Source organism: Xyrauchen texanus, chromosome 8 (assembly GCF_025860055.1).
Source record: "Xyrauchen texanus isolate HMW12.3.18 chromosome 8, RBS_HiC_50CHRs, whole genome shotgun sequence".
NCBI lineage: Eukaryota > Metazoa > Chordata > Actinopteri > Cypriniformes > Catostomidae > Xyrauchen > Xyrauchen texanus.
The window spans coordinates 42280040-42306189 of record NC_068283.1 but is presented as its reverse complement, the minus strand read 5'-3'; the positions used below and the strand labels follow the sequence as shown (position 1 = coordinate 42306189).

At 39.9% G+C, this 26150-nt stretch overlaps 1 protein-coding gene and 1 long non-coding RNA gene across 2 annotated transcripts in view; both read right to left on the bottom strand.

Annotated features, from left to right (window-relative positions):
• Positions 1 to 325: 325 nt before the first annotated feature.
• Positions 326 to 26150, bottom strand: part of abca3b (ATP-binding cassette, sub-family A (ABC1), member 3b) — a 56634-nt gene continuing 30809 nt past the window's right edge. The window contains exons 9-31 of the mRNA XM_052131378.1: positions 25806 to 25979; positions 25523 to 25704; positions 24462 to 24599; positions 24168 to 24297; positions 20915 to 21069; positions 20594 to 20749; positions 19957 to 20167; positions 19593 to 19743; positions 18326 to 18424; positions 17691 to 17889; positions 14895 to 15204; positions 12752 to 13025; positions 11125 to 11329; positions 10509 to 10728; positions 10229 to 10387; positions 9866 to 10026; positions 9642 to 9776; positions 9214 to 9408; positions 8813 to 9000; positions 4303 to 4473; positions 4004 to 4200; positions 3741 to 3814; positions 326 to 3005 (exon numbers count right to left, since the gene is read on the bottom strand). Of these exons, the coding sequence (XP_051987338.1) occupies positions 2874 to 3005; positions 3741 to 3814; positions 4004 to 4200; positions 4303 to 4473; positions 8813 to 9000; positions 9214 to 9408; positions 9642 to 9776; positions 9866 to 10026; positions 10229 to 10387; positions 10509 to 10728; positions 11125 to 11329; positions 12752 to 13025; positions 14895 to 15204; positions 17691 to 17889; positions 18326 to 18424; positions 19593 to 19743; positions 19957 to 20167; positions 20594 to 20749; positions 20915 to 21069; positions 24168 to 24297; positions 24462 to 24599; positions 25523 to 25704; positions 25806 to 25979 (4016 nt within the window). The 3' untranslated portion in view covers positions 326 to 2873. The remainder of the gene's footprint in view (positions 3006 to 3740; positions 3815 to 4003; positions 4201 to 4302; positions 4474 to 8812; positions 9001 to 9213; positions 9409 to 9641; positions 9777 to 9865; positions 10027 to 10228; positions 10388 to 10508; positions 10729 to 11124; positions 11330 to 12751; positions 13026 to 14894; positions 15205 to 17690; positions 17890 to 18325; positions 18425 to 19592; positions 19744 to 19956; positions 20168 to 20593; positions 20750 to 20914; positions 21070 to 24167; positions 24298 to 24461; positions 24600 to 25522; positions 25705 to 25805; positions 25980 to 26150) is intronic.
• Positions 5345 to 8310, bottom strand: LOC127647239 (uncharacterized). Its single transcript, XR_007971026.1, has 3 exons — positions 7720 to 8310; positions 7123 to 7562; positions 5345 to 5894 (listed from the first exon to the last, which is right to left on the bottom strand). It is a non-coding gene; the product is annotated as an uncharacterized LOC127647239 (long non-coding RNA).

Genomic DNA, 26150 nt, shown 5'->3' with positions numbered 1-26150 from the left:
GTCTATGAGACGTTTCCTCTCGGATGTCAATAAGACATTCAGCAGATGTCTTTGAGACGGTGATGATTTAGCGTGTTTGTAAATCTGATCTTTTTATGATGTTAAGCAGATGTTCATTAAGATGTCTCAGAGATGAGCGTGTGCTATCATAGAAGTATTCAATTTTAATAGTAGTTTATGAAGTGCAAATTCCCCAAAATAATACTTGAGTACAGTACTTTAAACCCATGGACTTGTATAGCTAACCATTCAATGGACAGTATCTTTATCACCAAGGTAGTAAACGCAAATCAACATGCATAAAAAACGACTCAATAAGTTCCTTTGCATAAGGCATTTTTAATTAAAAAAGGGGGGAGAAATGGCAATACGTACATTGTACACAGTTAATTTAGAGATACAGTACACAAGATTACAATTCCCTTTTTGCATTATGGTGCATTTTACCATTTAAATCAACATTATCATCATGAATATGTTCAACTTTGCCTTCTCTGACCTTAAAATGCAATATATCAGTTGCATAACAAGCAGTTCAGACATGACAGCCATAGCACTGTGCAAACTTATTAAAAACTGACAAATTAATGACAAAAACATAGAAAAAGACAATCTGTGGTCAAGTCACCTTTAAGCCCTATTTTATCAACAGTACGTCAGTTTGGACAGGGTTACAAATAAAGTGAGGTGACAAATAAACCCACGTTTTCCCCCTCGGCTATGGAAGTACATTCAATTAATAGGAGTCTGGATGGAAAAGAAGATTTTTCCATCAAAGAAGATTTTAAGAAAGTTGCAGCACGGATATATAATGATGTCGACGACTCTTGACGTCTTCCCATCGGACTCAATATTGACTTCTAATGTAGCGTAGCGCTGCTTCTTTCTTAATCAAGGAATAAACCGGAGGGTGACGCAACTTTAGAAAAGGCTTTTTCGTAAGACGAGGCCCTTAAGGCAGAAGTTCAGCCTTAGGTAACGTCAAACACGAGAACACATTTCTGTGCAAATCATTTGTAAAAGCATTTTTAAGTAAATTGGGACTCAATCATGAAACACACGCAGAATAAATGTATGTATAAAAGTCTCAAAAATCCCAGTAGTTTTTTTGTTAGCTGTTGAATTGAATTTAACTGAAATGGTAAATGGTCTGCACTTACATAGCACCCTTTTAACCTTAGTGGTTTTCAAAGCACTTTACACTGTGACTCATTCACCCATTCACACACACACTCATACACCAATGGCGGCAGAGCTCCCATGCAAGGTGCTAGCCTGCCATTGGGAACAACTTGGGGTTCAGTGTCTTGCCCAAGGACACTTCGGCATCTGGAGTCATGTGGGTCGGGAATCGAACCACCAAACCTGTGATTAGTGGCCGACCCGCTCTACCACCTGAGCCACAGAGGTTTGTTCTGCTTTTATGAATTAGGCCAACCGCTGTGTTCAATTCAATATGACAATTTGCATGAAACATTTGACAAATTCATTGCGTTTGTGTTTCATGAATGAAGCCCATAGTTAGAAACTAATCTCAAATGAAACCCTCTTGCTGTGTGATACTTTTGGTCTGTAAGCTCTTTTCTATGGATCCTTCTAAAAGTGTGAATTGGTCCACATTTATAGTGCAAATCAATATCAGATCCAAACTCAAACACAGCAGCATAAAGATCGAATCGTGTGCTGGCGTCAACAGTAACAAAAACAAAAGCATTTATTAACAAGATGTGTAAATATTGCCTGGCTTGCTCCACGTTAGGGTAAAGTAGGCCTTTAGTGCATCGACAGATTCATGGAGTTTGATGTGAATATAAAATTAAGGCATTGTACGCCCTCTAGTGGTCATCTATGGAATTACATAAAGCACTATAGTGGTCATCTATGGAGAGCCCATTTCGCTCTTCTTAGAAAATAGAGGATAAGAGTCAGCAATCATGCAATAAAAAACCCCCCCACCTTAATTGGACATGTTGAGAATAAAGCATTAAAACATGAACGTTTTGATTGAAAAATGGAGGAATGATTTAGTGGTTTTTAATTGAAATCTATCTACAAATCTATTTTGATGATGATGTTCAGTAGGAAAAATTGATACCTGGCAAACAACTGTAATGTAGACTTTAAGTGACTAAATAAAGTGCAACAAAATGTATGTACATAAAATTCTTCAATTAAAATTATTCTATAAAATTAAGAATTTATACTTAGTAACATGCTCTGTAGATTTTATATCCTATAACATTGCAAAGACCAAAGGTGCAGTACTATTTGGAATTAATCTGTATTCTTGTTCCGGACGTCCCATATATATTTCCACCCTTTTTGCATATTATTTTCAGAAAGGGGCGAAGCGCACCTACCTTCTGCATTAAAACCACACTTGAAAACAAGTGGAGAAAAACAAACGAACAAAGACATTCATAAATAATACAACAATCACACATAAGTGCACACAAACAACATCTTGCCTGTCACACTTGCAAATTATGAAGAAATACCCTTTCATTGCAGGCCGAGTGGTGCACATACCCACCAATTAAAAAGTCAGGACACAATAATCCAAGATGCACCATTGAGGACGGTTTCAGTCGGTGTGATGAACTTCCTATTTAAAAGCATACTTTAAATAAACACCGTATACAGAAAACCAACTGGCCAAGATCGTACGTGAGTGGTCCTGCCTCCATGCGACACAGTGGTTGAGTCTGGGAGTGCATTCATGTGTGTGATCATGTGACAGATGTGTATGTGAAGATAGACACCTGAGCAATGTCCTGTGGAGTGACGATCCACAGAGGGTCAGCTAGCCCAGGCTGTACTTCCCATTCAATAGGTGGAGATGAATTCGAGGATCCTTTTCGCACTGGAGCATATCATTTCCTGTGATTCTCGGAACAGTGCTGAAACTGAGCGAAGCTGAGAAATACCTGCTCCAGAGAGATCTGACTCACGCAGTAGTCATCGACGCTGTACTTCTCTTTGGCTGTTTCTAAAACCCCAAACACCTAAACGAAGACGTGCATGTAAGAAATGTGACATTTTGGTTCGGAATAGAAGACTACCACTGTGCAGTATACACTTATACACGGCCTTGTGTTTTTTTCATCAAGAAATGAACAGTAATTTTGAAATCTATAAAATCATGACCACTCATGTGAGAAGAAGAGTTCAGTCATATCAGCAAGCTCTTTTATTCTACATGGGGCAGGGGTGCCTCATGGGGGCAGCCATGTTGGCATCACATGACCAGCTGAATCCTACTCGCTTAATCTCAGTAACTGTCCTTATATTGGACACTTTCATTCATGGATTAAATTAATCCTGGCTTAATGTGCATAACAATAATTGAAAACGACTGCGTTTGAACGATGCTGCATCCAGCCCACTAGATGTCAGTGTAAGCCATAATTCGACATGCTTCATAAAACTTTGTGCACCTTTAAATAGCAACAACAAACATTAGTAGGCTACTTTCTCATCGCATGACCTCACAACATTTCATTCTGCTAGTGCCATCCAGCTAGTATATTAGAAATAAATATGGTTATTTTAAATGTGTTTTGTGAACTGTTTGGCGAGCTGATGAAATTTATTGCAATGAAAGTCAAGAGCCTTGTTCTAGCAGTGTTTTCTTTTGTATACTGCATATTGGCATACTGTGCACAGTATACATAAACAAGTAGTATGATAGTATGCCATTAGGAACAGACCTATTGTGAATATGTGCAAAAGAGACTCACCTGTGCCCAGGTAAGGGTTTTGTCAGTCAGGTGGTAGTGCACCATTCCCTGATGTTCATCCTTCAGTAAACTTCCTGTGTGAGCCATAAAAGGTGAGGGGTTACAGAATAGGGCTGGGTATTGATACAGATTTCCAAATTCTGTTTTTCTGCTTCATTTGGATATATTTCAGTTAAAGTGTCCATGAAAGAAATTCTCTCTAAGCTAAATCTGTTAATTATAAAACTAGTTAAGAAGAAATTCAAAATACATCATTTACATACCTGGAAAAGTGGTTTCAATGAATTCTTTAAAGAGCTGAAGGTCCATTTCCTCTAAATCGCTCTCCATGTGGACTTTAGCCAGCAGCGTGTAGCCACTCCCAAATTTGCTCTTCAGGTGCTGTGGGCTGCCCAGACATTTGAACTGACCGTTCACCATGACGGCCAGCCGCGTACACAACGCCTCACACTCCTCCATACTACAGAGAGTGGGAAATAGATGCACAGTTCTTTCTGCATTAACACTCTTCTTTGTATTTCATGTGTTCATATCTGCAGGAGTCCTGTGGTGTGTGACTGACCTGTGTGAAGTTATAATGATGGCTTTGCCAGAATCTCTGGTGCGTGTAATTGCGTCCCACAGAAGCCGTCTGGCCACAGGGTCCATGCCAGTGGATGGCTCATCCAGGAAAATCACCGGTGGCCCGCCAATCAAAGCCATGCCTGCACTCAACTTCCTCTTATTGCCACCACTGTGCAGAGGAGCAGATAGAGAACTTAACCATCCATCATATCTAACTATCCTTCCTTCATATCATACCATCCATCAAATCTAACCTACAATTCATCATATCTAACCTACCATTTATCGTCTCTAACCTACCATTCATCCTCTCTAACCTAACCTACCATCCATCCTCTCTAACCTACCATTCATCCTCTCTAACCTACCATCCATCCTCTCTAACCTAACCTAACATTCATCGTCTCTAACCAACCATTCATCCTCTCTAACCTACCATCCATCCTCTCTAACCTACCATCCATCCTCTCTAACCTAACCTAACATTCATCGTCTCTAACCTACCATTCATCCTCTCTAACCTACCATTCATCCTCTCTAACCTAACCTACCATCCATCCTCTCTAACCTACCATTCATCCTCTCTAACCTACCATCCATCCTCTCTAACCTAACCTAACATTCATCGTCTCTAACCAACCATTCATCCTCTCTAACCTACCATCCATCCTCTCTAACCTACCATCCATCCTCTCTAACCTAACCTAACATTCATCGTCTCTAACCTACCATCCATCCTCTCTAACCTACCATCCATCCTCTCTAACCTAACCTAACATTTATCGTCTCTAACCTACCATTCATCCTCTCTAACCTACCATTCATCCTCTCTAACCTAACCTAACATTCATCGTCTCTAACCTACCATCCATCCTCTCTAACCTACCATCCATCCTCTCTAACCTACCATTTATCGTCTCTAACCTACCATTCATCCTCTCTAACCTAACCTACCATCCATCCTCTCTAACCTACCATTCATCCTCTCTAACCTACCATCCATCCTCTCTAACCTAACCTAACATTCATCGTCTCTAACCTACCATCCATCCTCTCTAACCTGCCATTCATCCTCTCTAACCTGCCATTCATCCTCTCTAACCTACCATTCATCCTCTCTAACCTACCATTCATCCTCTCTAACCTACCATTCATCCTCTCTAACCTGCCATTCATCCTCTCTAACCTGCCATTCATCCTCTCTAACCTACCATTCATCCTCTCTAACCTGCCATTCATCCTCTCTAACCTGCCATTCATCCTCTCTAACCTGCCATTCATCCTCTCTAACCTGCCATTCATCCTCTCTAACCTGCCATTCATCCTCTCTAACCTGCCATTCATCCTCTCTAACCTAACATTCATCATCTCTAACCTAACCTGCCATTCATCCTCTCTAACCTGCCATTCATCCTCTCTAACCTGCCATTCATACTCTCTAACCTGCCATTCATCCTCTCTAACCTGCCATTCATCCTCTCTAACCTACCATTCATCCTCTCTAACCTACCATCCATCCTCTCTAACCTAACATTCATCGTCTCTAACCTACCATTCATCCTCTCTAACCTACCATTCATCCTCTCTAACCTGCCATCCATCCTCTCTAACCTGCCATTCATCCTCTCTAACCTACCATTCATCCTCTCTAACCTACCATCCATCCTCTCTAACCTACCATCCATCCTCTCTAACCTACCATCCATCCTCTCTAACCTGCCATTCATCCTCTCTAACCTGCCATCCATCCTCTCTAACCTACCATTCATCCTCTCTAACCTACCATTCATCCTCTCTAACCTGCCATTCATCCTCTCTAACCTGCCATTCATACTCTCTAACCTGCCATTCATCCTCTCTAACCTGCCATTCATCCTCTCTAACCTACCATTCATCCTCTCTAACCTACCATCCATCCTCTCTAACCTAACATTCATCGTCTCTAACCTACCATTCATCCTCTCTAACCTACCATTCATCCTCTCTAACCTGCCATCCATCCTCTCTAACCTGCCATTCATCCTCTCTAACCTACCATTCATCCTCTCTAACCTACCATCCATCCTCTCTAACCTACCATCCATCCTCTCTAACCTACCATCCATCCTCTCTAACCTGCCATTCATCCTCTCTAACCTGCCATCCATCCTCTCTAACCTGCCATTCATCCTCTCTAACCTACCATTCATCCTCTCTAACCTGCCATTCATCCTCTCTAACCTACCATCCATCCTCTCTAACCTAACATTCATCGTCTCTAACCTACCATTCATCCTCTCTAACCTACCATTCATCCTCTCTAACCTACCATCCATCCTCTCTAACCTGCCATTCATCCTCTCTAACCTACCATTCATCCTCTCTAACCTACCATCCATCCTCTCTAACCTACCATCCATCCTCTCTAACCTACCATCCATCCTCTCTAACCTGCCATTCATCCTCTCTAACCTGCCATCCATCCTCTCTAACCTGCCATTCATCCTCTCTAACCTACCATTCATCCTCTCTAACCTACCATTCATCCTCTCTAACCTAACATTCATCGTCTCTAACCTAACCTAACATTCATCGTCTCTAACCTAACATTTATCGTCTCTAACCTACCATTCATCCTCTCTAACCTACCATCCATCCTCTCTAACCTACCATCCATCCTCTCTAACCTAACATTCATCGTCTCTAACCTAACATTCATCGTCTCTAACCTACCATTCATCCTCTCTAACCTACCATCCATCCTCTCTAACCTAACCTAACATTCATCGTCTCTAACCTACCATTCATCCTCTCTAACCTACCATCCATCCTCTCTAACCTACCATCCATCCTCTCTAACCTACCATTCATCCTCTCTAACCTACCATCCATCCTCTCTAACCTAACCTAACATTCATCGTCTCTAACCTAACATTTATCGTCTCTAACCTACCATCCATCCTCTCTAACCTACCATTCATCCTCTCTAACCTAACCTAACATTCATCGTCTCTAACCTACCATTCATCCTCTCTAACCTACCATCCATCCTCTCTAACCTACCATCCATCCTCTCTAACCTAACCTAACATTCATCGTCTCTAACCTAACATTTATCGTCTCTAACCTACCATTCATCCTCTCTAACCTACCATTCATCCTCTCTAACCTACCATCCATCCTCTCTAACCTACCATCCATCCTCTCTAACCTAACCTAACATTCATCGTCTCTAACCTAACATTTATCGTCTCTAACCTACCATTCATCCTCTCTAACCTACCATCCATCCTCTCTAACCTAACCTAACATTCATCGTCTCTAACCTACCATTCATCCTCTCTAACCTGCCATTCATCCTCTCTAACCTACCATTCATCCTCTCTAACCTACCATCCATCCTCTCTAACCTAACCTAACATTCATCGTCTCTAACCTACCATTCATCCTCTCTAACCTACCATCCATCCTCTCTAACCTACCATCCATCCTCTCTAACCTAACCTAACATTCATCGTCTCTAACCTAACATTTATCGTCTCTAACCTACCATTCATCCTCTCTAACCTACCATCCATCCTCTCTAACCTACCATCCATCCTCTCTAACCTAACCTAACATTCATCGTCTCTAACCTAACATTTATCGTCTCTAACCTACCATTCATCCTCTCTAACCTACCATCCATCCTCTCTAACCTAACCTAACATTCATCGTCTCTAACCTACCATTCATCCTCTCTAACCTGCCATTCATCCTCTCTAACCTACCATTCATCCTCTCTAACCTACCATCCATCCTCTCTAACCTACCATCCATCCTCTCTAACCTAACCTAACATTCATCGTCTCTAACCTACCATTCATCCTCTCTAACCTAACATTCATCGTCTCTAACCTAACCTGCCATTCATACTCTCTAACCTACCATTCATCCTCTCTAACCTGCCATTCATCCTCTCTAACCTACCATTCATCCTCTCTAACCTACCATTCATCCTCTCTAACCTGCCATTCATCCTCTCTAACCTAACATTCATCCTCTCTAACCTACCATTCATCCTCTCTAACCTACCATTCATCCTCTCTAACCTGCCATTCATCCTCTCTAACCTACCATTCATCCTCTCTAACCTGCCATTCATCCTCTCTAACCTGCCATTCATCCTCTCTAACCTACCATTCATCCTCTCTAACCTGCCATTCATCCTCTCTAACCTACCATTCATCCTCTCTAACCTGCCATTCATCATCTCTAACCTAACATTCATCATCTCTAACCTACCATTCATCCTCTCTAACCTACCATTCATCCTCTCTAACCTACCATTCATCCTCTCTAACCTGCCATTCATCCTCTCTAACCTACCATTCATCCTCTCTAACCTGCCATTCATCCTCTCTAACCTACCATCCATTGTATCGAACCATCCATCACATCATATCTTATTCTTCATCCATCCATCCATCCATCATCAATTCTTTCTAACCAACCTTCCTCTGTCCATCTCTCTGGGCTTATGTTCATACCTGTAGCTGCTGACAAGTTTGTCAGCGTAAGGCTCAAGCAACAGTGAGCGCAGGATGTTTTCTACACAGGCTGAGACATATTTTTCAGGGATTCCCCTCAGTCTGGCATACATGCTCAGTGTTTCCCGCCCTGTCATGTGATCCAAAACGGCATCAAACTGTGGACAGTAGCCGATTCTCTGCTGCACCTATGGAAGCCAATTAAGTCTTATTTATTGTTGTATTGAACCCTTCCATACCATTCCTTGCTAGGGTTTGCCAGATCACATCATTTTTGTAAGGCTATGTAAACTATGATTAAAAATCCAAGTATTCAAATGTCAATATCCTATGTTGTAGAATTATTTTTAATTTTTTTACAATTTCTTTTAATAAAATGCTAATATCAGAAAATAAAATACCTTTTTAATGTCTCGGAGAATGCTGTAGCCGTCAATGAAGGCATCCCCTGAAGTTACGCTTTCATCTCCAGTCAACATTTTGAATGTTGTGGTCTTCCCTGCCCCATTAAATCCAAGCAAACCAAAGCACTCACCCTTCCCGACCGCCAAGGTCAAGCGATCCACTGCTAACAGTGACGGTCCGCTTGAGTACACCTAGTGCAACACAACCACAAATCGCACGTAAAACAATGACTTTTGTCATTAATTTCTATGAAGAAAAAATTTCAATCGCAATCATTTATTGATAGATGGCATTGTGATGTCATTAGAAATTCCATAGAATAGAATGAATCCATTTTAATGTCAAATTTGGAAAACGTGTTATTAAACCTAAACTCATATTAAACCTTAAACATAATTAATCTTAATAGTTAATGTGTTAATACCTTGCTGAGCTCATGTAGGACGAGTGGGCTGCCCACCATAGACTCAATCACTGGCTGACACTCCAAAACTCTTTTCCTCTCCTCTGCAACATCTCTGTCCTCTGCCTGCAGAGCGTCTTCCTCCAGCGGCAGAGTCTGACAAACACACACACGTCCACCATTGTGATTATGGGCCTACAAACACCGCTGCCACTTTTAATACGGCAGAACTATTTCCCTCTCACCTTCCTGTATCTCCTGCAGAGGTTTAGGAGCATGTGGATGCATTGGAGCTCGATGAGGAAGAGCAGGGCGATGAAGACCACACCCTGCAGGAACATGGCCACCAGGAGGCGCCCCACTCCAGGCTCCTCAATAGAAAAGTAGTTCAGTTGATACGTGAGGTCTGAAGATAACAAGCAAAAACATGTTTGACAATGCAGTCAAATTAAAATACAAATTAATCTTTGCAGTACAATATAATGTACAAAATAATAAGTCTTACTATTGTAAAGGATATTATTAGATATTATTATTGCTCTAAAATCTTGTGCATGTGTTTTGTGTACATGCAGGTTGTTTTTGGGGTATTTTGCTTTGACACTCACTGTTAATCTTGCAGATTATCTCTGTAATGGGGTTGGGGGTGCAGAAGGCGATGACCTCATAGTTCTGGTAAAACTGGCTGAAGGACATGCCCAAACAGTAATTGGGGAAGAGCAGAAAGACTTTATCTAGCAGGTGGGAGAGATCTTGCAGTTTCAGCTCTGAGATGGGGAAGACGACACATTTAGCCATCATTTTGTATTCATGACCATTTTCCACCCTCTCTCTGACTTTTTTTGCAGCTTTCATGTTTAAGGAAGCTAAGTAGGATGGATGTCTCACCCGGTATGGCCAAGATGGTGACGGCGAGGAAGGTAGCGGTACCGCTGATGATGTTGAAGATGGTGAGGCACGTGTAAGCGGTGGCGGCCGTGTTGAACAGGAAGCTGAGCAGGTACATGAGAGGAATCACAGCCCAGCCATACAGCATCAACAACAACAACACGTCCACCAAGTGGTTTTCTACTACAAACGCACTCAAGGAAAACACCCGAAACATCACCTGAGGGAAAACGATGACAAAAAAACCAAACAGCTAAGCAGAACGCATCTCAATCTTAAATTCATAGACCTAACTTGAAGTATAGACCTTATTCACAGTAGCGCCATCTTTGATTTTTAATGGGAATGACAATGAGGCTGTGAGGGATAGACTTACCATCTCTTCAACGGCACGAATGATATAAAGCTGTAAAAAGCTTCTAGATCACATCAGATTTTCCACAACACATGTTGTCTGGAGTTCTTTGTCTACTGAATATTTATATTTCTAACAGTCCTTTTACAAATTCATATAAAATGAAATGTGATGTCAACTCCTATTTAGATCTATGAAGTTCTATGAAGGACAAATACGTTCAATTTGCATGTCAAAATCTCAGGATGCGTTCACACTGACCAGCATGAGCAGGCAGGGCAACAAGAAGTTGATAAGGTCCCACAGCAGAGCAGAGAACCAGAAGTTAGAGAGGTAGACCCCGCTGACCCGCTGCACGTGTTTGGATTTCACTGAGCGTTCGGAGACCAGGAGCAGAGCAAAGGTGCTCGCCAATGACGCCATGCCATACATGAGGTTTATAGCGATGGCAAAGCCAGTCTGACCCCTGCCGAGAGAAATCAAGAGAAAATGTACAACAAGAGGCTTAGAAGAATGAAAGGAAGAATGAATGTTTTAGCAAATAGATCTCTATAAAGATCTTCACTTTACAGTCATGGGATGAATACAATCTCATCTGACCTAACAGGATTTACCTCTTAATACTTATTCCATCATTACTGAAGGGCTCGTGACATTTAATTAAAAATATTCCATTGAAATTATGGTAAAGATCCCCCCCATTCATTTTTCCAACAGCGATTTCATAAAATCTTTCAATAGAGTTCTGAGCAATGAACCAAACCAACCAGCTCTGAGGTGAATCACAACATCATAAACTAAAAGTATTTGACAATTGGACGAAAAACTTACAAGACTTAAGTACTTAACGTCTTTCACGAGGGAATGTACTACAATCCCATGAAGCATTGTGAATGATGTCATCAAATTTATCTATTGATTTAAAGTTGTTGATCATACATTTACATTTACATTTATGCATTTGGCAGATGCTTTTATCCAAAGCGACTTACAGTGCACTTATTACAGGGACAATCCCCCCGGAGCAACCTGGAGTTAAGTGCCTTACTCAAGGACACAATGGTGGTGGCTATGGGGATCGAACAAGCGACCTTCTGCTTACCAGTTCAGTGCTTTAGCCCACTACACCACCACCACTCCAAGTTCATTGTAAAATATTCAGATATTTGCAAATATACAAGCAGTTTGAGCACATAGGGAATAAGAGCGGATGATTGCTGCAGAGCTCTTTTGGCGCACTTTGTTTGCCTCAATTCTTTGATTGGTGGATCGTTTCTCTTTTTATTGTGTCGCTTATTTAAACTTCAGTAGCAAAAACAGCATTAGTGTTGGGAAGTTCAATTCATTTTAAACAAATCAGTTCTTCTGAACCGTCTGTTGCAATTATGTTCAGTGCAAAACAGTATATGAAGGTAATAATTTATCATTATTTTATGCATTGCTGTATTGGTTCATATAAATAAAAATATTGTTTAAATATTCTTCCGTCTTTTCCTTTAGTGGTAAACAATCCTCAACTATTTTTAATGAGCTTTTACTATATTCTACTTATTGCTTTAAACATTTTTAATGTAGTTGGCAAAACTGTCTTTTCGGCAATTTCAAAATGTCTTCACTGCAACAATCACCTCTGTTAGCCATTTCAGAGTAAATACATAAATATTGAGATATAAATTAAACATCATCAAAGGGATGAAAAATATTTAAATTATTCTTAATTCCATAGGCTGAAGAATACTTGTACATAATGCTCAACCGTCCAATGGACGAAAAGGCACATGAAAAACAAAAAAAATACATCCTAGCCTTACTACTGAAAAGTTCAACCACAACCTTGATTGAAAAGTGTATGTACATTACATGCAAATATATTTAATGTGATCCTTACTCAGAAAGCTGGCTCTGAGCAGTCTCAGACATGTTGCGGGGCATCGGGTAATTTCCTGTCTGGATGGAGGCGTTGGGTCCTGCCAGTAACTTGTAAAGAGCGTTGTCGACCAGCATAAGGGCTGTAGCTGGGGTGTGATAGCCCTGGTTGTTGAAGTAGCCAATGATCTCCGTCTCTTTCATGGTTTTGCCTTTGATAGCGGCACCCACCACGCACTGTTCGTTGAAAGCTCCACCCTCCCTCTCGGCATTGTACAGTATATACTCCGACACATCTACAAAACAATATTTATATACAAATCTGTTGAGGCAGCTGAATGGTGACCCAAGCTAACATTCTGACAAGCATCTCCTTTTGGGCCAGACCTAAGATGCAATCTTTAAGGTGGGTAAGTGCTTGTCCCTAAATCAGACTGGGAGGGGGATTTCAGAACTTTCTTGCTGGGCATGAGGAAAATCTGGGGGGGCAATGTCTCCCCAGTCCCCCCTTTGACACAGCTATGTTCACGGACAGAGGTGGGCAGTATATTTACTTGAGTAATATTTTTTGGGGAAAAAAAAATACTTTGAGTAGATTTAAAAGTGGGTACTTTTTACTCTCACTCAAATAAATTTCTAATGAAAATGTTTTACTTTCATTTCGTTACAATGGGTGACGTTCCTGTCGTTACATTACTGGTTTAAATATTAATGAATGCATCATTTATTGAAATATTATTGAATGGGACTTTTTCGACAGTTCGCACAGCTGCGTGTGCTGTCACTCAAGCCGAGTCCATCATTGCTGCTGCATCATGCTTTTCAAACAAAGTGAAACACTTTCTTTGCTCCGCACAGGGGAAAAATGATGGTTTTGTCATGCAATGCCTTCATTTAACACCAAGACAAGTGGATATTTCAAGATTAAAATTGCAGCTTCATCTCAAAGCAGCATGTTGTTGAGGTAATTTGTGGCTCTAATGATTATGTAGGCTTTTCTGTGACATGGTGATGGTCATTTTCAGGGTGATTCTGTAAATATGGGTAAGTTTTTGAGTGTACATTTTTAAATCAGTGTGCTTTGTCCCACGTCCCGCATGTCACGAGCAGTATATGGTGCCCTCGTGGGGGTACTGGAAACTATCACAGCTACTTCGGGCTGATTAACTGTATAAATCCATGTAAACATCCAAGTTAAGTGTAAATGCTTTGAGATGTGTGAGCGCATGGTGATCGTATGGCAAAGAGAGTTGCGCGACCGGGGTTGGTGCCCTACACAGACTGCATACTCTGCGTTTAGGGAGCGGCGGTACTGCCATATAGAACTAATCATCTAAATTCTTTCGACACTGAACACTGTAAATACACTGATCAAGGGATCCAAGCAGGACTTTAAAATCTATGAAATAACGAAAGTAGGCATTAACAAAGCATGATCTTGCTTTGGTTTATATTTCAGCATTATATATAATGTCCCTGTGGGACAATGTTCACGTTTTCACCATAATAATTACTAGAAAGGTTTACAAACCTCTCTTCTTCAGAAGAATTCAGTCATACATAACTGGGATGAGATGAGGGTGAGTAAATGATGAGAGAATTAAAAATTTTGGGTAAACTACCCCTTTAAAGTGATAGCTCAGCCATAATTTAATATTCTGTCATAATTTCCCTAACCTCAAGTTTTTGCAATGTTAGGGACTGACAGTCTCAGTCACCATTCACTTCCAAAATATGGACAAAAAAATAAATAAAAACACATTCACTGAAAGTAAATGGTGACTCAGGCTAACATTCTGTGTTTCATGGAAGAAAGACATACCGGTTTAGAACAACATGATGGTGAATGATGACAGAATTAGAAATGATAATTCTGTAATACAATATAAATGTGTATTATGTAATGGAATATAGGGGAGTAAACGGCCATTATGTCATTTGCAAAAGTAACAAGTTACTCACTACTTGAGTACTCTTTTAATTGGATACTTTCTTACTCTTACTCAAGTAATTTTTTATGTTAGTACTTTTACTACTACTTGAGTAATATTAGTAAGTAACTTTTTGGCTACTCTTCTTACCTCTGTTCACAGAAGTCAAACAGGAGAGTAACCAATTAAATTATTTTTATTTTGGGTGAACTCTCTCTTTAAGTGTGATGTTACCTGATATATTAGTGGCAGCTATGGCATTCTGGGCTGGCAGTTGTGAGGTGTAGAGTTCAGCTAGAGCTTTTGCTAATGGCCCAGCGTTGTCCTCTAGGGCGACTGGTACACGTGTAGAGCCGTATTGTTTTAGTGTCAGGCGGAGTTGGGGAGTATTGTGGCCTCCAGGCATGGTGCGGGCCACCACAAGGGCCACCACAGTAAAAATTAGTGGTACAAGAAACTGAGCCACCATCACTTTCCAATTGCGCCAACTGTACAGCACCCTCTTGAGAAACATGGCATAGAACTGCTGCATGTAGAGTCTAGCCTGAGGGTAAACAGATGCAGAAAAACCCATTCAGAACAGCTGATCTCTAAGGTCTGGCAGCTTCCAAGAATATGGTACAAATTGTTATGCCATTATTTAAAAAAAGCAGATACATATTCGTTAATGCTCCTTTTATATTTTATATTATTATGTTTATTTATATATATATACACATCGATATAGATCTGTATATATATATATATATATATATATATATATATATATATATATATATATATATATCAGACTGTGTCTGTTCCCTGAACTACTAACCACAAAAACCTCACTAAATCATTTAGAAAAAATGTGATTACGGTCAAACTTGAAAATAATAATTTGAAAATACACATCATATAAAAATAGGGCTACTAAACATTAGATATCTTTCTACCAAAGCACTCATTGTCAATGAAATGATTACAGATCATAGATTGGATGCGCGCTCTGTTTGACTGAAACCTGGTTTAAACCGGATTAATATATTAGTTTAAATGAATCTACTCCCCCAGGTTATTGTTACAAACATGAGCCTCATCTGAAGTTTTTGGTGTTACTCAGAGGACAGGAAATAAGTTTAAGTCTTTTGAACTAATAATGCTTAATATAACACCATCAGAGAGACACTCTTTCATCTTTTGTGGAAAATTTTGACTGCAGTACTGATTTCAAACACTTGATGTCAATAGCACCTTTAAGAAGCCACAGCTTGATCTTGGAGAATTGGCCAATTACAGACTGATTTCAAATCTACCATTTATGTCAAAAATAACTGTGTCCTCCCAACTATGTTCATTTCTGAAGATAAATGGTATATATGAACAATTTCAGTCAGGATTTAGGCCCTATCACAGTACAGAGACACTTATCAGAGTTACAAATGACTTGCTCTTATCATCTGATTGCGGCTAAATTTCTCTTCTAGTGCTTTTAGATCTTAGTGCTGCATTTCGACAACATAGATCACGACATTCTCTTGAATAGGCTGGAGAATTATGTTGCATTTGTGGATTTGCATTAGCATGGTTTAGGTCTTATTTATCAGACCGCTACCACTTTGTATGTGTGTAGCGGCTGTAGACAACGCAAAAACAAAAGTTGCAGCCGCGAGGGACTAAACACTGAGAGACTGAAAACACTGCGACGCGCAAAAACTCATTTCCACTCAATTGTCTGACTTCCAGCATTTATTTCACTTCAACACTTAAAAGTACAACTGGCACTGCAGTTACCACGTCATAAAGATTGCTGTGAAGGTGCGCGAGTGCGTGAGTGCGGTCAACAGAAAGTGTTCGCTCCCAGGCTCACCCCCTCTCTCCGTCCAAACCAAAAAACAACCCAGGTGAACAACAGGTGAAGCAAACAAATAGACCACTGTCACTTCTGCCCAAACCCCGGTGGACACGCCCACCACCCACAAGTGCAGTGAAGTTAATGAATGAGACCATAAACCTAGAACACATGGGAGACTTACAGGTGGCTCCTACAATGTGAAAAAAAAAAAAAAAGGTATGGAGTGCCACAGGGATCAGTTTTAGGGCCTCTTCTTTTCTCCTTATGTACACTAAATACTAAATACAATTATTATTTACATTTATGCATTTGCATTTACATTTATGCATTTGGCAGATGCTTTTATCCAAAGCGACTTACAGTGCACTTATTACAGGGACAATCCCACCGGAACAACCTGGAGTTAAGGGCCTTGCTCAAGGGCCCAACAGTGGCATCTTGGTGGTGCTGGGGCTTGAACCCCTGACCTTCTGGTCAGTAACCCTGAGCCTCCCTGAGCCACCACTGCCACCATTTAATTATAATTTTTTTATAAACAGTTCATAATCTTATTTAATCAAAAATGACACAATGACTTTATAGATATTACAGTTGAATTTTTTTAAATTACTTTTGTCAAGCTTAACCACACTCCCTGATACTGAAGATATTGTACAAAAAAGGATGAAACTAATATTTCTTGGATATTTTATCTATCTATATGTTTATCAATAACAACAAAGCAATATTTGCTACCAAACTAGCTAACTACCCATCTCTGCAACCCTGTTACCCATTTTGACATATTTTTCTTAATTAATATATTTTTTGAATGTATACATTTTATTCATTTACTGTTCATTTAATGTTTATTGCTGTCAGGGTTTTAACATGTAAATATTTATTATCATTTTTTATCCCACATTTAAGTAGCAGGCAAACCTCTTTCACAATAAATGGAAAATAATACACAATATTAGCTCATATATTATTTAGTTTGCATAAGTCTAATCGGTTTGAACATTAATAGCACACCTCTACTCAACAAGCCATTCGATTTGAGCAATAATGATTTTTGCCATAATAATGAAAACCCACTTATCACGGTTTCCAAACAAACAGAAACCTACACAGGCAATAAAAAACATTTGAATCTTAAATCAATAATAATAATAATTTAACACATTTCAATGAACCTCAGATATAAAGACACTGACCCCTGTGTTGAGTTTGATGTTGGAGCCGTCCTCTGAAATCAGGGTTCCACTGTCAGTGAAATCTGTGACGTCAGTCAGACCGCTTACACTGCTGGAGTCGTCCATCGTCCAGTCATGTGACCTGCGCTCGTGCTGGTACTGTAGAGCTGGAAGCTGGATGGCCTGAATGTCCAGACTGGAGTCCACAAGCTTCCCAACCCTGAGAGTACAAACCCATTTCAATGCTTTATTTGGATACGCAATTGAATCAAATATCTTGAAAATGACCCAAATACGTTTAAAAGGCATTAATTACAGAACAAGAGAACAAAACCAACAATCTGCAAACCATGTATGCATAATTTATGTGCATTTCCATGGCAACCATACAACTGTGCATAGTTGGGAAAGCAAAATAAATTAGCTTATTAACTTTTAAAACAAAGAAGTAAACCATATCTTTTGTTGTTGACTGTTTTTGGATCAAACAGAGTATTTTGGGATTCCTTGAGCGACATTAGAGCGTAGATGACACTTACTTTTATAATTTGTTGTCTAATACAATTACATGCACATATTACTATTGTGACTTTAAGTGTCCAAATATTTTTGGGTGCACTGTAAATCTTCTCAATGCTTTAAGGATTGTTAAGTACCTGAGGAAAACTTCCTCCATGGTTGTGACAGACGCTCCATAGCTGGCGATGCCCAGCTCCTCTCGATTCATCTCCAGCTCAGCAAACAACAGCTCAAACCTGTTGAGAAACCAATATTTACATCAGATAACAACATCCTTTGTTTTTTAATTCACCCAAACATTCACAATGTACCATAAAAGTAGTCGAAAGAAATCAAGAGTTATGTTTTAAGTCTTCAAAAGCCATATGATAACTTTGTGCATGAAACGGACTCGAATTTAAAGCGATAATTATGAAATATAAGTTGTTATTCACTGCCACTGAAAATATTTCTTCACAATCAAATGCAATATATACAAGACATGGACTTTTATGGACTACATTTATGGTACTTTGTTGCCCTTTTTGGAGCTTCCATTAACAAAAAAAAAACAGCTTAAACAAGCCAAAGATGGTTTGCTGGTCATAGCTGGTTTAAGTTGGTCAAACATGGACCAGCTTGGCAAACATGGTGTAAAAACTGGTCGGTATGTTGGTCTTTCACCCTGACCAGCTCACAGGTGCCCAAACACCCTTTAAAACCATCAAAACATAACTGCCTGAACAACTTAGGAGGCTGGGAGACCAGCTAACCACCGAAGGCTGGTTTAAGCTGTTTTTTTAGTATGTTTGACAGCCACTGGTCACGATCTACATTCTTTATATAGAAAGAGCAGCCAGGACAAACTCTACAAAATTCCCTTTAAAATGTTACTTTCAGGAATGGTTTTTTTATTCTTCAATTTTGGATTAACTGGTCCTTCAACGGGAGGTGCAGTACGCAACAAAATATGATTGTTCTGAAACTTCTCACTTATTGAAGGTGGTTTGGAGGGAGACCGAGTAAGTCAAGAGAGAAAAGCGTGTTCATTCAAGGCAATGGGTACATTTAGTCTTTAGTCTGTCTGTTGAATCGCCAAGACAAAAATCTGATTTGCTTTACTTGGATATGTCACATTTTTTTCTTTTTCTTTTATTAGTGTTTTCATGTTACTGTCAGTTGAGTTTGTATAATCAAGGCTAATCATTAAAGGAAATAATGATGATAACACAGTACATTTGAGTCCATGTTTAATCAGGCTCCTTTACAGAATGTGAAATGACACTGACCAAGATTGCTCAATGGACTGGCCAATATTTATTTGTGAAACACTTGCTCACTAGCTTTCTTTCTCTAAAATGGTTAACATCATGTCTATGTGATAGAACAGGATTTCTGAGGTGGTTATCTGTGCAGGTGTCTTACCGGCTGGTGCTCTCTTTAGGCAGTATGTAGGAGAGTTCAGCGCCTGCGCTGCTCTCTAAAGTGGCATTGGGCACATGCATGTGGACTAGACGAGTGATCTCTGACGCGTTACAAAAAGAGTCTTTTACGATCACCATGTGGTAACCAGCACCTGAAAATGACAGAAGAAAACATTATAAACACCTATTATTAATAATACCCTTAAAGCATGTATTAAAAGCATATTAAGCTCTTGTATCACAGCTTAATATGTAGTCCACTAGAAGTAAACCATTCATAGAATGAACAAGCAAGATTTGCAATCATTCTCTTGAAACTTAATTGTTCTGAAGATATCTTGTGAAAGAACTTCTTTGTGTCTCACCGTATTTGTTTTTGAGGAAGAGTGGCGAGCCACAGCACTGCAGCTCTCCACTGGCCATGATGGCGATGCGGTCGCCTAGCAGGTCGGCCTCGTCCATGAAGTGTGTGGTGAGCAGGATGGTACGACCACGTTTCTCACCCTGCAGCAGGTCCCAGGTGGCTCGACGAGCTGAGGGATCCATACCTGAGGTGGGCTCATCCAACATCACGACCTACAGGGAAAGAGAAAAACAGATGGGCAGTCTTAGCATTTGAGTGGCTAACGATAACGGTACCTGGGGCGGCTGTGGCTCAGGCGGTAGAGCGGGTCGGCCACTAATTGCAGAGTTGGTGGTTCGATTCCCAGCCCACACGACTCTACATGCCGAAGTGTCCTTGGCAAGACACTAAACACCAAGTTGCTCCCAATGGCAGGCTAGCGCCTTGCATGGCGGCTCTGTAGCCATTGAATGTGTGTGTGAATGTGTGATATTCATGAGAAATGTCATGAGTAAAAAATGTCTGCTATCAACTTGAATGTAACTTAAATGAACACCTGCAAAAGAACGTAAATGTAACAACATAAATGTGAAATTCAAAGGCACTTTAATGATACACAAATTAGCGGTCTTGTTTAAACAATGTTTGTGCATACTGACCTTTGAATCTCCGATGAGGGCGATGCCGATGGAAAGCTTCCTCTTCATCCCGCCAGAGAGGGTCTTGGATCGTGCGTTCTGCTTGTCTTCCAGGTTAAGTATCCGAATGATGCGGTCCACCTCGTCTGGGATCTTTTCACGAGGGTAACCCTTCAGCTGAAGAGAAGACACATGAAAGAAAGACAGAATAAGCCGAGAGAAATGTTAGGCAGACTTCACTTGGCTTTAAAAAAAACTTGAGACTTTTTAAAACTTGGTCTTGAAAGACTTGTGAACATGTATAGCATATGTAAATGTAAACAGAATGTGATCTGCATTTACCTGTGTGAAGAAGAGCAAGTGCTCTCGAACAGTGAGATTATCAAAGAGAACATCGTGCTGTGGACACAGACCCAGACTGCGGCGGATGAGAGCCATGTCCTGACAAATGTCATAACCATTAATGTATGCACGACCACTGCTGGGTGGGAATAGGCCTGAGAGGAAGGAAAATATAAAAAGCAACCATTATTAGAGAGAGAGAGACTGAATTGTGTATAAATAACATTATTAATTATTAATTAATCTTGTGTCATGTCACACACACAGCCTGTTATCTGTCAACATTTGGGTACACAAATCCGGGAGAGGGGAAGGGGGGTGCTGGATGGCAGAGGCAGGCTAAATACATACAAATTGTGCCGTTGTGATTTAAAGTGCTGAGTAACGTAATTTTTCCCACCGTGTCCGATATTAAAATCAGTGCGACACACATTGCAAAAGATGTGGGCATTTTCGATATGGCTTCGGGATATGAAATTCAATTCTTCCATCCAGCTGTTGTTAAATGTACATGTATATTTAGTTTTTTTCACCGGAGCACCAGCTGAGTCTTCTCCTCCCCTCTACCAGTGATGCTCTGATTTAACATCCCGCGTCTACTACCTGCGCAGATATCAACAGCGCAAATGGGTTGTAGGTTGCCAGATTGAGGTCATAAATGATTTGTAATTTGTATGATGTGTGGATTGTGTGAGTAGGATGCGTTTCATTCAAGATCTGGCAACTGGACCACCTTGGAATAATATATTGATTTGATTATTCATATAACGTGGTTTGGGCCATACAAATTACGGGAGTTTTTTTGGGAGAAATAACAAAACGGGAGACTCCCGGGAAAAACGGGAGTGTTGACAGGTATGAAGTTGCAAGCCGTTCCCGAAGCAGTGCTCAGTTTTATAACTGATATTTGGACATCTAACGTAAGTTGAGCGTATTGGACACTTCAGTTTTTCAGACCTTTGGAATTGTTTTGTTAGACAAGTAATAAAGAGAAACATTTCTATTTATAAAAATAGTGGAAAATGACATCTGTTATATAAAGCAACTCATTTGCAGTTAATTGTTATTTCTACCTCTTTCCAGTCACAGAGCACTTTATTTTGAGAGTTGTTTAAGTGAGAGAAGATCCTGTAACTTAGTGCAGTTTGGGGGAAATTGAAATGTTTAATCATTTATTTTATTATGAAAATAAAATTTTGCATTGAAGAAAGGTAGATTTTGTTTGTATATGTGGTCAATAATAGATCTTGGAAAGAAAATCGTAAAAAATCGGTATCGGCAGGTCACACTTGCATAAAATTGGAAATCGAAATCGGCAAAGAAAATTGCAATCGGTGCATCTCAAAAAAAACATCTGCCAAGAACTCAAATGTACCGTTACAAAAACATCTGCCAAGAGCTCAAATGTAACGTTACAAAAACATCTGCCAAGAACTCAAATGTAACGTTACAAAAACATCTGCCAAGAACTCAAATGTAACGTTACAAAAACATCTGCCAAGAACTCAAACGTAACGTTACAAAAACATCTGCCAAGAACTCAAAGGTAACGTTACAAAAACATCTGCCAAGAGCTCAAACGTAACGTTACAAAAACATCTGCCAAGAACTCAAAGGTAACGTTACAAAAACATCTGCCAAGAACTCAAACGTAACGTTACAAAAACATCTGCCAAGAACTCAAAGGTAACGTTACAAAAACATCTGCCAAGAACTCAAAGCGTAACGTTACAAAAACATCTGCCAAGAACTCAAAGCGTAACGTTACAAAAACATCTGCCAAGAACTCAAACGTAACGCTACAAAAACATCTGCCAAGAACTCAAACGTAACGTTACAAAAACATCTGCCAAGAGCTCAAACGTAACGCTACAAAAACATCTGCCAAGAACTCAAAGCGTAACGTTACAAAAACATCTGCCAAGAGCTCAAACGTAGCGTTACAAAAACATCTGCCAAGAACTCAAATGTAACGTTACAAAAACATCTGCCAAGAACTCAAACGTAACGTTACAAAAACATCTGCCAAGAACTCAAACGTAACGTTACAAAAACATCTGCCAAGAACTCAAATGTAGCGTTACAAAAACATCTGCCAAGAACGTCAAACGTAGCGTTACAAAAACATCTGCCAAGAACTCAAATGTAACGTTACAAAAACATCTGCCAAGAACGTCAAAGCGTAAGCGTTACAAAAACATCTGCCAAGAACTCAAATGTAACGTTACAAAAACATCTGCCAAGAACGCAAACGTAACGTTACAAAAACATCTGCCAAGAACTCAAATGTAACGTTACAAAAACATCTGCCAAGAACTCAAACGTAACGTTACAAAAACATCTGCCAAGAACTCAAATGTAACGTTACAAAAACATCTGCCAAGAACTCAAACGTAACGTTACAAAAACATCTGCCAAGAACTCAAACGTAACGTTACAAAAACATCTGCCAAGAACTCAAACGTAACGTTACAAAAACATCTGCCAAGAACTCAAATGTAACGTTACAAAAACATCTGCCAAGAGCTCAAACGTAACGTTACAAAAACATCTGCCAAGAACTCAAACGTAACGTTACAAAAACATCTGCCAAGAACTCAAACGTAACGTTACAAAAACATCTGCCAAGAACTCAAAGCGTAACGCGTTACAAAAACATCTGCCAAGAACTCAAATGTAACGTTACAAAAACATCTGCCAAGAACTCAAATGTAACGTTACAAAAACATCTGCCAAGAACTCAAACGTAACGTTACAAAAACATCTGCCAAGAACTCAAACGTAACGTTACAAAAACATCTGCCAAGAACTCAAATGTAACGTTACAAAAACATCTGCCAAGAACTCAAACGTAACGTTACAAAAACATCTGCCAAGAACTCAAACGTAACGTTACAAAAACATCTGCCAAGAGCTCAAACGTAACGTTACAAAAACATCTGCCAAGAACTCAAATGTAACGTTACAAAAACATCTGCCAAGAACTCAAACGTAACGTTACAAAAACATCTGCCAAGAACTCAAACGTAACGTTACAAAAACATCTGCCAAGAACTCAAACGTAACGTTACAAAAACATCTGCCAAGAACTCAAACGTAACGTTACAAAAACATCTGCCAAGAACTCAAATGTAACGTTACAAAAACATCTGCCTAGAACTCAAATGTAACGTTACAAAAACATCTGCCAAGAACTCAAATGTAACGTTACAAAAACATCTGCCTAGAACTCAAATGCTCCAGTGTCTGTTACCTGTCAGCATAGATAGTGTGGTGGTCTTGCCTGCACCGTTGTGACCCAGTAAGACGGTGATCTGATTTTCAAACATGTTGAGTGTTAAATCCCTCACTGCCTCCTTGGTCTTATTCCCCACTCTGAACACCTGTGACAGAATGATTCACATGTTTATCTTCTCAACAGGTTCTAGAGTTAGTCGATGTCTTGGTCACACTGAACTTATGCTAACGGTCCACACACGAGTCAACCATCTATGAATCTAATTATAATAATATCAAAGTTCATTCACACACGCAGTTCTTAGAGTACCTTTGCCAGGTGTTTGATCTTCACCCCTGAAACCAGTCCAGCTGGCTCTTCTTCAATGAACTCGCCCTTTAGCGCATTCTCAGCATCCTCCTCCTCCTTCAGCAGGGCCACACGGGGACTGCTGCACCAGTATGAAGGCTGAGAGCAGATGGAGGGGGCAAAAGTATAACATTTACATTGTATATGTGTCAATGCAGTGACGGTCTTTTTATTAATTTATTTTTCCAGATATGTTTAAAAACATGACAAATTCAATCCACACAAAACAATCACTTGAATAACACCTGTACTATGATGACATTTTTTCAATTTTGAGTTCAAAGTAATATTTTGTTGATATATTTTCTGGGGGTATCACTTTTTTTCAAAGTGGTGCAACCATCCACAGACACACAAAAGCCACTCATTAAAAACTGAAATTCTTGAAAAATGAAATGTTGACAAGTAGTTTGGTATCATCTTAAATCTTATTATTTCTTAAAAAAAATAAGCAGTGAAACTATTTTGTTTTAAAATATGATTAATATTTGAAAAATGATTGTCCGCCAAATAAAAGTCAGATGGTTTAGCCAATATGTAGGCTGCCCTTTTGTTTTAGTGTAACAAAAATTCACCCAGTCATCTGGCTATAACAATTTGGCCCTTGTCGAAGTCTCTCAGGTCAGGTCAGGACCTTGACATGTGGCCTTGTTAGGAGATGATCAATGTAATTGGCGTCACCTGTGAGTGGTCATAATGCTTTGGCTCATCAGTGTATATTGTACATTACAGCACTTGTCCTTTGAGTTTAACATGACACATCAAAAATTGCTTTCATGCTATATCTGCAACGGGACTCGCACGTGTTAGCAATGCATTGGCCAAGCATTAGAGTCTGTTTTTGTGTACCTGTGTCAAATTGTATCAAACCCCCCTGACTCCTTAAAATCCTTAAAACTGCATTAAGCCAACCAATCCGATTGGAACTGCCAATTTTATCCAGTTCTCACAATGTGTGTGTACAACAAGCATCAGACTAGTTCTCTAATGCTACACACAATGTATATGTAGGTAACACGTACCAGAATGAAGAAGTACCATGGAAGAGGGACTCCATACTCTCCAGGAAACACAGCCTCCACGTACCAAGCGACAAGGCCGTACAGTAAGGCATCGAACAGAAGGAGACCGAGCACCTGAGCTAGGGAGAAGTCATCGTCCACGGTCACGGACTCAAACATATTATGCCACTGGATCCCGGTACCTAAGGACGATATGGGACATCATTTTCAACATCCTTTTTCACAACAGTGAGGCTTCAAAAAAAGGAGTTCTGGAGCATGACGGCATAAAAAATGCTTCGACCTTTGCCCTCGAACATGCCGATGAGCTGCGCTCCCATAGCCATGGCCACGTTTGATATGAGGCAGGCGGACACTTTCTGTGCGTGTGACAGCAGGTCGTAGCGAGGCGACAGGAAGAGGTATGGCAGGTAACTGATGAAGTAGATGAAGCCGCCTGCGGCTGCCGCCACATTCGCTAAAGGAGGGAAGGAAAGGATTAGTTATTTACATTTTCACCTGAATTGTACTTAGATGACTTAAACATCGACATCATATATATATATATATATATATATATATATATATATATATATATGAATATATTGCCCATGTGGGTGGCCATGAAACGGCCCTTTCCACTGATCGG